The following is a 9,931-nucleotide window of genomic DNA, read 5'->3' as shown; positions in this document are numbered from 1 at the left end:
CCCAACGGTATGACCCGCGCGGGCTGGCCCGGTGGGCAGCGGCGGGGAAGCTGATGGACAGCGCGGCCCGCTGAGAGAAGGCGCACACCGCGAGGGCTGCCGGCTGGCGCTGCACATGGACCGCGCGGCAGGCGCACGGGCCAGGTGGGAGCCGCGGAGGGCGCGCCCGGGCGGGCTGGGGTGGGGGTGCGAGAGGGGAGCCGAGGGAGGGCGGGAGCCGCTCAGCCCCGCGCTCTCCCGCAGGGCCCGGATGCCAGCCTCGCTGGGGACCCGCATCGGTCTGCTCCTTGCGCTCCTTGGTAAGTTCCTTGGGAGAAGTGGGGGACGGGGGGATTCCCCCCACCAGCCCCCCACATCTCATCCAGTTCTGGCTCCAGCGGATGCTAAGCAGGGAGGGGGCCGCGCCTGCACTGTCCTTCCCGCCCAGATGGGTCTCGGGGTCCTGGACTGGTCAGCACAGACCTTGTCAGAGTCCTTAACTCCCTTCCCGGGGCCTCGCTGTTAGGGAGCTGTCCTTCCTCTCCACCTGTCTGTCTGTCTCTCTCCAGGTCCATCTAGCTCCCTCTCCACGCATGTCTCTGTCTCTCCGTGTCCATCTGTCTGTCTCCCCATGCCTGTCCGTCTCTGTCTCGCAGCATCTGACTCTCAGGGTCTCTCACTCTGTCACTTTCTCTCTCTCCCTGTCTCCCGGCTCTCCTGGTCTGTGAGTGTCTCCCGGTCTCACTCTCTCCCCATTCTTGAGCCCCCTCCCTTCTTGCCTCCCCCCCTCTCCTGGTCCATGACCCTGGCGGTCCCTGACTCCCCCTCTGCCCACGCGCCCCCCCACCAGGACTCAGCCACGCAGCCACGGAGAAAATCTATAATGGCACGGAGTGTGTCCCTCACTCCCAGCCCTGGCAGGTGGGGCTGTTTGAGGGAGCCAACCTGCGCTGTGGGGGTGTCCTCATCGACCGCAGGTGGGTGCTCACGGCCGCCCACTGCACCGGCAGGTAAGCCCCCACCCTCCGTGGCCTCTGTCCCAGGGTGCAGATTTGCAGAGAGAAGGGGTCACGAGGAGGGCACAGTGGGGTGGGGCTGCCCCAGAGGAGGCTGGGGGTGGGAGTGGCCGGGCTGTGGCGCGCTTGGCTGCCAGGTGTGATGCCCTGGGTTAAACCCCAGCACAGGTAGAAAAACAAACCAGGGTGGAGCCAGATGAGAAGAGATGGGGAGAGAGAGACAGAACAGCAGAAGGAGGAGTGAGAGAGGGGACAGAGGGGCAGGCAGAGCAGAGAAGGGGTGGGAGGAGGGGCTGGGAAGCCCTGCTGAGTCCCTGTGACCTCCCCCCGCCAGCAGGTACTGGGTGCGTCTGGGGGAACACAGCCTCAGCCAGCTCGACTGGACCGAACAGATCCGACGCAGCGGCTTCTCCCTGACCCACCCCAGCTACCAGGGAGCGTCCCAGAGCTATAACCACGACATCCGGCTGCTGCGTCTGGGCACCCCAGCCCGCCTGACCAGCAGCGTTCAGACCCTGCCCCTGGCCAGCAACTGTGTGGCCGCCGGCACTGAGTGTCACATCTCAGGCTGGGGCACCACCAACCGGCCCTGGAGTAAGGAGGTCCTGGGCCCGGGGCGGGGGAGCAAATGTCTCAGAGGAAATGGGGCTCAGGCCAAACTGTCAGGGTTAAGAAGGGCAGGGGGCAGAGAGCATGAGTGACCAAGAGTCTGGGGAGTAAGATGGTCCAAGGGGGGGATCTGGAGTGAAAGGTCAGGGGCTGGGCATGTGGTTACAGGTCAGAGTAGGATCAGGAAGCAAAAGGCAGTGACAGGGCTGGAGAGATAGTCCAGGGCTTAAGGACTTGCATGCGGCTGACCATAGTTCGGGTCTTGGCTCTGTAAAGGTCCCACAAACCCCATCAGGAGTGACCCCTGAGCACAGAGCCAGCAGTAAGCCTTGAGCACCCAGAGGTGTGGCCTAACAACAACAACCACCCTCTCCCCTAATAAAACAAAACAAGGAAAAAGCATAAACAGGACCTCAGGGTCACAGTTCAAGTATCAGAGTTCAAGGCAGAGTTGGGATCATGGGATCCAGATGTCACACAAGCTGGACCCCATCTGAAGAGGGAAACCAGTGGACCTTCAGGTCTGGGACCTGAACATGGGAGTTTGGGAGTATGGTGCCAGGGTTAGGGTCAGAGATGATTTTATTATCTTATTTAATTTGGGGGTTACTCCTGGCTCTGTGCTTATGGATCACTCCTGGCGGTGCTCGGGGTTCTGGGATGGAACCAGGGTGTGCTGTGTGCATAGCAAGCGCCCTACCTGCTGTACAATCACTCCAGCCTCTCAGAGGTTTAGCATGCTGGGGTGGGGAGGGGAGGGTCTAGGCTTGGGTTAGGCATCCTGTAGTGAAGGGTGTGGCCCCAAGTGGGGAGATCTGGGGGTCCCTGCAGTATCTACCTTTCTCTACCGCAGGCCCATTCCCTGATCGGCTCCAGTGCCTCAACCTGTCCATCGTCTCCAGAGACACCTGCCAGGCTGTGTTCCCGGGGAGAATCACCGAGAATATGGTGTGTGCTGGCGGCATTGCAGGGGCCGATGCCTGCCAGGTGAGCAAGGGCCCCCGGGCAGGAGCAGAGAGAGAGATGGGTCTGAAAGCAAATGTGGCAGCCACAGAACATGCAGGGAATGGGTGTGGGGGGGGGAGGGAGACTGGAAGGGCGAGTGCAGAAAACAGGGGAAGAACAGGAGCAGACAAGAAAAGACTGGAGGGGCTGAGCCAGGACAGCGGGGAGCTCGCTCACCAGGCACACAGCCCACCGGCTTCCATCCCTGGCACCCCAGAGGGTCGCCTGAGCCCCGCCAGGAATGATCCCTGGGCGCTGAGCCAGAGTCAGCCTGAGCATCCCCGGGTGTGGCCCCAAAACTAAAAAACAAAAGGAGGCACAAAGAAGGGCTCGCGAGGCAGAGAAGAGCTGGGCTTTGAGGTGCAGACAGGTGCCAACGGTCCCCACCCTGCAGAGTATGCTGGCTCAGGAGAGCAGAAAGAGGGTGGAGCTGGGAGGGAGGCTAGGGGCCTCTTTAACCTCTAATTCAGGAACATCTTGCCTTGTGAGGTCCTGCTGAGAGGAGGTTGGCCCTATACTCTACTGGCCAGTTCCAGCCACTGTCCTTGAGAGATTTCTTACAAAGTCCCGCCCTCCTCCCGTGGGATTGGCCAGTTGTCTTGGGTCTCCGTATATTGGTCAGAACCCTGGTCATTGCCCCGCCCCCTTCCCCTAGGATTGGCGCTGATGGCGGATACCTCTTTTTCATTGGTTAATCTCCAAGCCCGTCCTGGAGGGAATCTTTACCCTTCATGGAGTCCCACCCTCCTTCCCTGGGATTGGCCATTAGTGATGGATGTCTCTTTTTCATTGGCCCAGCCCTTGTCCTGCACGGAATCTGCTCTCCATCACGGAGTCCCGCCCTTCTTCCCTGGGATTGGTCATTGATGATGTGTACGCTCTTCCCTCATTGGTCATCTCCCGTCATTGTCCTGAAGGGAACCTTCTCCCCTCATCTCTGGATTAGTCATTAGTGACGGGTGCCTCTTGTTTTCATTGGTTAGCCCCCAGCCTTTGTCCTGGAGGGAACCCTCTACCCTTCATGGAGTCCCGCCCTTCTTCCCTGGGATTGGTCCTCGATGATGGGTGCGCTCTTCCCTCATTGGCCAGCACCCAGTCATTGTCCTGAAGGGAACTCACTACCCTTGGTGGAGCCCCTCCCTCCTTCTCGGGTATTGGCCCCTAGGGACAGTATGTTTTTACCTATTGGTTAGTCACTGCCAGCACTGACCTTGAGGAACCTGTCTGTGCTCTTTTCTCTGATGACCCGACTGGGGTTGTGTCTTCGAGGCCTAGGAATGGACAGGGCGGGAGGGGAAGTGGGAAACTGGGGCAACATTTCTCCTAATCTGGATGTGCCCCTTCTTCTGCCTTGCAGGGAGACTCCGGGGGCCCCTTGGTGTGCGGGGGCGTCCTGCAGGGTCTGGTGTCCTGGGGCTCCGTGGGGCCTTGCGGGCAGAAGGGCATCCCAGGAGTCTACACCAATATATGCAAATATGTGGATTGGATCCGGACAGTCATGAGGAACAACTGAGCTGCTCTCTGGTGTCCAGCACGCATTCCGAGGGCCACTCCAGCTCCTCCGGCATCACCACACTTCCTCTTCTTGGCCTGGGGATCTTCTTCTGAACCCCTACCCCGCCTCCAGGAAGCCCCTTAAGACCCCAGTTGGGAAAGGAACAAGTGTGTGACTGTTTGGAATAAATGCAATAAAACTAGAGGAAAGATATGTCTGTTTGATACCCCTGTGGTGTAATCTGGAGGGTGGACGCGTCTCTGTTCTCTCACCTCCAGAGGTGGAAGACCAGGCAAGGGAGCGTGTCCCTGGGACGCGGGGTGCACCAGAATGGAGTAGGAAAAAGTTCTTATATATACACATACGTTTTTTAATTTTAGCAAATTTTGGGGCCACACCATCAGTGTGCAGGGACTATTCCCTGCCCTACTTGGAGCAGGTTGTTGTTCCTGACAATGCTCAGGGGACCCCCGCGAGGGAAATCCTGGTCTCTTGGATGCAAAGCGTGTGCTCCAGCCCGCTCAGTTCTCTCTGCAGTCAGGGAAACTTTCTTATAACAATAAAAGCAATAAGTATAGGAATAAACAAACAACAACAATACCGAGGGCCAATGCAAGAGGAAAGAGAACCCAGAGCTTACAACCTTCCCAGCACCTGTGAAGGACCAGGAGGGGTGGGGGTGGAAATTATGGGCTCCAGAACTCTCAAATGAAACTGTAAAATCGAAATTCATGGCCATTTAATGGAATGTCTATAAAATGTAACATTCTTCCAAACCAGCCAGTTGCAACTCGGCTAGAGGTGAGCAGGCACAGTTATGTTTAATGGGGGATGTGGGTTTATTTTAACAGGTCTGTGCCGACGCTGGACGGGGCGCAGCCGCGGGGAGCAAAAACCCCTCAGCCTGAGTCTTCAGGTGGTCCCCACCCCCCAAACCTGGGGCGCCCTCTCCCTAGATGTATGGAAGGGAGGTTCAGGAGGGGCAAGAGTGAGGGGTGAGCAGAAGGCTTAAGGGCTCTCCTGGACTCCGCGTTGCCCCCCCACTCCCTCTCCCCAAGGCAGGGCCGTCACCCCCATCTCACAGATGAAGAAACTGAGCCTCACCAGGGTGGAGCCGTCTGCGCGCGTCACCGTGGTCGGAAGAGGCAGGCTGCTACCCCACAGCGTTGCTTCACAGCTGCTGAGGGGAGCACGGAGGGCCGGAGCCGGAGGGAGACCCAGCCCAGAGCCAAGGAGCCGGGAAACAGGGGTGCCTCAGAACCGGGAAGTCGTCGGACCGAGGGCCCAAGTCCAGTAAGTGTCCCGGGCGCCCCGGCCCGACGTGGCGGGGGCCTGGGGGTCCCGCAGCCCGACGGGGCAGAGAGAAGGTGGCGCCGGGAAGGAGCCACACCGCTGCGAAGCCCCCCGAGGAGCCGGCGTGGGGGGCGCGGCGCAGGGGGCCGGCGCTGCTGATGTTTGCCTTGCGGGCCCCGCAGGCCCCGACCTGCCTCCCCAGCCTCCCGTCCTGCCCCTCGCCCGCCCCAGCCACCCCACCTGCGCGGCGCCCCAGTTCCCCCCCTCACCTGAGCGCGGGGAGGAGGGCGGGGCCCCAGGAGGCTGGAGAGGGGCCCCCTCGGCCAGGGCTGGGGAGAGGCAGAGAGACCGAGTCTGAGCGAGGACAGAGGGACAGCCCCAGAGGCCGCCGCCAGAGACAGCTGGGACAGCCAGGGACAGCCACGGGGGCGGGGAGAGGCAGCAGAAGGGAGGATGGCCCGGCGGGACGCGGCAAGGAGAAACTGAGAGAAGCAGGAACCAGGGGACTTGGAGAGGTGACAGAGGCAGGCGGGCCGCCTGGGAGGGCCCCCGCGCACACCCCACCCCCCAGGCGAGCAGGCAGGGCCGGGAGGCCGAGTCACCTGCTGCCTGGCGCCAAGACCCAGATTGCCGCAGCTGCCACCACCACCGGCCCCCTGAGTCCCAGCCCCAGCGCGCCCCGTGAGTCCAGAGGGGGAGGGCAGGCCCCTCGGTGTCTGCCTGTGGGGGGACAGCACGCCTCCGCTCCCCTCCGCCCTCTGTCCCTCGCTCTGCTCTGTTCCTGTCGGCTCTGCGGGGGAGAGACCCCCACTCTCCGGGTCTCTTACCAGATGCACCCCCCCAACTCTGTGACCTCAGCTCCGGTCACCGAGTCCAGCCCTGCACCCCCGCCCCCGCTGACCAGGGCAGCCCAGGGCACCCTGAGCTCCTCCCAGCTGAATCTGCCGCCTCTCGCAGGAGGGGCGGGGCCGGGGGTTCTGCAGCTGAAGGCCCCCCAGCACCCCTCCCCTGGCTGAGCTCTCTCTTAGCCCCGCCACCTCGCAGAGGGCTTATATCTTCCATCTTCCCGGGAAGGCGTTCCCACTTTCCTTTCCCCCCTGCCCCAGGCTGCTGGGGCCAGGTCCCAGTGAGGTGAGAAAACATTCTCCAAAATGGGCCTCGGAGCACATTTTGTGGTGATAATCGGGAGATCCGCGCGCGGCCAGAGGCCTGTTTGTTGCTTGCGCAGTCAAGGGCTCTCAGCCACTTCGCTGTCATCCTTGGGGACTGGAAGTTTTTGGCACTGGGCAGGTCCCTCCAAGGGTTTATCCCCCACCCCAGGTTTCCCCGGCAGGCTCTGGAGGTGGGTGTGCCAGGGAGCTCAGAGCCAAGGAGTCGGGGGAGTCGGGGGAAGTCAGGGTACTGGAGAGGCAGGAACAATCCCCCCACTACCCCAGAGGGTGACGTGACCCGTGTTCCCCCATTCCTAGAAGCACCTGGGGCTCCTCTCTCCAGGCCATGAAGCTCGTGCGACTGTTCATGCTCGCTCTGATGACAGGTACGGCGGGGTGACGGGGCCCCCCTATGTCTGGAGTTTACTGGGCCAAGACTCAGAGTAGAGACTCGCCCAGAGCGGGTCTGAGTGTGACCATCGGAAGCCTCAGTCTGGGTGTGATTCCGGCTGAGAATGGGGAGGGAGCCAGGAGAGTTCCGGGACTGCAGGGAAGGAGGTGGGGAAGGTGGTCCCTGACCGGCCAGTGGAAGAGCGTTGCAGTCATTCCCCACTGAGCCCTGGCCAGCCCCTCCAGGTCCCCCCTCCTGACCGTCCCTCCTCTCCCCTGACTATCTCGGGGAGTCTGAGCATGTCTGAGCATTCCCCTACTTCCGCCCCCCCCCAACGCTCTAGGGCATGTGGGAGGAGAGACCAGGATCATCAAGGGGTACGAGTGCCGCCCCCATTCGCAACCTTGGCAGGTGGCCCTGTTCCAGAAAACCCGGCTGCTGTGTGGGGCCACGCTCATCGCCCCCAGATGGCTCCTGACTGCCGCACACTGCCGCAAGCCGTGGGTGCGGGGGCCAGCGCGGGGCTGGGAGGGGGGACCTGAACGAGAGGGGTCAGGCAGGGTTTGGGTTGCAAGGGTGCATGCGGGCAGGGGAGCCCTGACGTCAGGGTGGGAGCAGAGGTGGCGTGGGGGGGGGGGGAAGGCGGGTGCAGGTGCGGTTGCAGAGGGCCCCGGAAGGGGGGCTTTCCTGGGGGATGACGAAGGTGAGGCAGGCGGTGGGCTCAGCTCAGGCGTCTTCCCTTGTGTCCACCCTCCCCCCACCATGTCTCTGTCCACCTCCCACCTCTGAACACCCCCTTCCTCACCTCAGCCGGTACTTAGTCCATCTGGGAGAGCACAACCTCCAGCGACAGGATGGCTGTGAGCAGATGCGGACAGCCACGGAGTCCTTCCCGCACCCTGACTTCAACAACAGCCTCCCCAACAAAGACCACCGCAATGACATCATGTTGGTGAAGATGGCCACGCCTGCCCTCATCACCCGGGCAGTGAGGCCCCTCACCCTGTCGTCACGCTGTGTCGCTGCTGGCACCCGCTGCCTCATCTCTGGCTGGGGCACCACATCCAGCCCCCAGTGTAGGGGTTCCAGAGGGACACATGGAGGTGGTAGGGGGAGGGGCATTTGTGATGGTGGACAGGTGGGAGGAGAGAGAACCTTCAGAGGTGGGCTCCTGTGATACCAGAGGGGGGCATCGATAGTGTGTGGGTGGGGTGTGTTGAGTGCAAAGGGCCAGAAAGATAGTCTAGTGGGTAGGGCACTGGCCTTCGATATGGCTAACTCCAGTTCCATCCCTTGCACTGCCAGGAGTGAACCCCAAGAATTAGGAGTTAGCCCTGAGGACTCCTGAGTGTGGCCCCAAAATACCACCCCCCAAAAAAATAAACTAGAGTGGAACGAGTAAGCCGGGTTGGTGGAGACCAAAGTTTGGACCTTGGAGTCAGACTTATTTATTTATTTATTTATATATTTATTTATTCTTTTTGGGTCACACCTGGCGATGCACAGGGGTTACTCCTGGCTCTGCATTCAGGAATTACCCCTGGCGGTGCTCAGGGGACCATATGGGATGCTGGGAATCGAACCCGGGTCGGCCGTGTGGAAGGCAGATGCCCTACCCGCTGTGCTATGGCTCCGACCCCTGGAGTTAGACTTTGATGGGCTCTGCTCTCCGAAGCTTGCTTTTCTTCTCTCTAAACTGAGAATGAATCCTCACACACGCCTCCCAAGCCTGCAGGGTGGTGGGCAGGAGAGCCCTGTAAAGGAGCGGCAGCTGGCGGGCAGGAAGGGGGCTGGGCTCGGGGAGAGAGGAGGGCACACTCACCCCCCACCACTCCTCCCCTCCGCTCCTTCCGCAGTGCACCTGCCCCACACCCTGCGATGCGCCAACATCACCATCATCGAGCATAAGGAGTGTGAGAACGCCTACCCCGGCAACATCACAGACACCATGGTGTGTGCCAGCGTCCGGGAAGAGGGCAAAGACTCCTGCCAGGTGAGAGGGGCGGCCCCGAGCACCCCCTGCACCTTCCCAGCCTCAATGTCCACCCCCTCCCGAGGCCCCATGCAGCCCTACACCCACCTCCAGTCCCAGATCCCATTTTTCTGTTTGCAGTGTGATCCGGACTCCTCCCCGCTCCCCACGTGCATGTCCAACCCCGACTGCATTTCCCACTCTCCCCTCATCTTTGCTCGCTCCCATAATCTGTTTGCAGCCCCATCCTTGTGTCTGCCCTGCCCTGGCCTTCCCCCCTCCACAACCCCAAGCTCAGCCTTGTTCTGTCTCTGTGGCCTTCCCTCTCTTTTCTTCTCTCTTTTCTTTGGGGTGGGTGTCGGGGGGTGGTCACCACACCTGGCAATGCCTAGAGCTTACTCCTGGCTCTGTGCTCAGAGATCACTCCTGGCAGACTCAGGGGATCCTATGAGATGCCGGGGATCAAGCCCGGGTTGCCCACGTGAAGGTGAATGCCCTCCCCTCTGTGCTCCAGCTCCAGCCCACGCCCCTTCTTCTCTCACTGGTTCTCTCTCTGTTTTTCCCAGGGTGATTCTGGAGGCCCTCTGGTCTGCAATGGGTCTCTTCAAGGCATTATCTCTTGGGGCCAGGATCCATGTGCTGTCACCAAAAAGCCTGGCGTCTACACGAAAGTCTGCAAATATGTGGACTGGATTCATGAGACTATGAACAGGAATTAGCCGAGACCAGCTCCGCAGAGCAGAACATGCCTGATCACCCCCACCCAGCCCCCCCATCTCTACCAGTCAGTGACTAATAAAGGTCAGGCCAGGGCCTCATCTTTGGTTCTCCTTCACTGTGACAGATTTTATCACTTAGGAATGAACTCGGAGTTTGAAATGAGTGAAGCCAGGGTCCAAGCCCTGTCCGGGACCCCGAGTTACTGCCCTGAGGGGAGAGGGGTGTCACAATTTGATTCACAGTTGTGTCTCCAACTTTGAAGAGAACCCAGGGTGGGGGTGGGGGGCTCATCAATAAAAC

The 9,931-nt window shown here is 60.9% G+C and overlaps 2 protein-coding genes across 3 annotated transcripts; both read left to right on the top strand.

The window, feature by feature from the left end:
- Positions 1–4,276, top strand: KLK12 (kallikrein related peptidase 12). 2 transcript variants are annotated; one of them, XM_004619771.2, is made up of 6 exons: positions 1–144; positions 244–299; positions 830–989; positions 1,330–1,589; positions 2,458–2,591; positions 3,967–4,276. In XM_004619771.2, the coding sequence occupies exons 1-6, from the start codon at positions 116–118 to the stop codon at positions 4,120–4,122; spliced, it is 795 nt and encodes a 264-aa protein (XP_004619828.2). In that variant the 5' UTR covers positions 1–115; the 3' UTR covers positions 4,123–4,276. The 2 variants fall into 2 exon arrangements, with proteins under 2 accessions (XP_004619828.2, XP_055002099.1); XM_055146124.1 differs by lacking the exons at positions 1–144; positions 244–299; positions 1,330–1,589 and having other exon boundaries at positions 863–989.
- A 996-nt stretch (positions 4,277–5,272) lies between these two features.
- On the top strand, positions 5,273–9,630 carry KLK11 (kallikrein related peptidase 11). Its single transcript, XM_055146087.1, has 6 exons — positions 5,273–5,397; positions 6,867–6,934; positions 7,283–7,443; positions 7,670–8,015; positions 8,796–8,932; positions 9,478–9,630. Exons 2-6 carry the CDS (start codon positions 6,895–6,897, stop codon positions 9,628–9,630), a joined length of 837 nt encoding a protein of 278 aa, XP_055002062.1. The 5' UTR covers positions 5,273–5,397; positions 6,867–6,894.
- Positions 9,631–9,931: the final 301 nt, after the last annotated feature.

The sequence above is a fragment of the Sorex araneus genome, chromosome 8 (genome assembly GCF_027595985.1).
Source record: "Sorex araneus isolate mSorAra2 chromosome 8, mSorAra2.pri, whole genome shotgun sequence".
NCBI lineage: Eukaryota > Metazoa > Chordata > Mammalia > Eulipotyphla > Soricidae > Sorex > Sorex araneus.
Note: the sequence above shows the minus strand (reverse complement) of the source record. Positions and strands in the feature narration are given on the sequence as shown.

Bases quoted from the DNA above. Each gene is read 5' to 3' on its own strand.
- KLK12 (XM_004619771.2), top strand. From the start codon at position 116: ATGGACCGCGCGGCAGGCGCACGGGCCAG. The intron at 300-829 runs GTAAGTTCCTTG...CCCCCCCACCAG, and splicing joins TCTGCTCCTTGCGCTCCTTG to GACTCAGCCACGCAGCCACG. The intron at 2,592-3,966 runs GTGAGCAAGGGC...TCTGCCTTGCAG, and splicing joins CAGGGGCCGATGCCTGCCAG to GGAGACTCCGGGGGCCCCTT.
- KLK11 (XM_055146087.1), top strand. From the start codon at position 6,895: ATGAAGCTCGTGCGACTGTTCATGCTCGCTCTGATGACAG. The intron at 7,444-7,669 runs GTGCGGGGGCCA...GGCTCAGCTCAG, and splicing joins CACACTGCCGCAAGCCGTGG to GCGTCTTCCCTTGTGTCCAC. The intron at 8,016-8,795 runs GTAGGGGTTCCA...CTCCTTCCGCAG, and splicing joins CACCACATCCAGCCCCCAGT to TGCACCTGCCCCACACCCTG.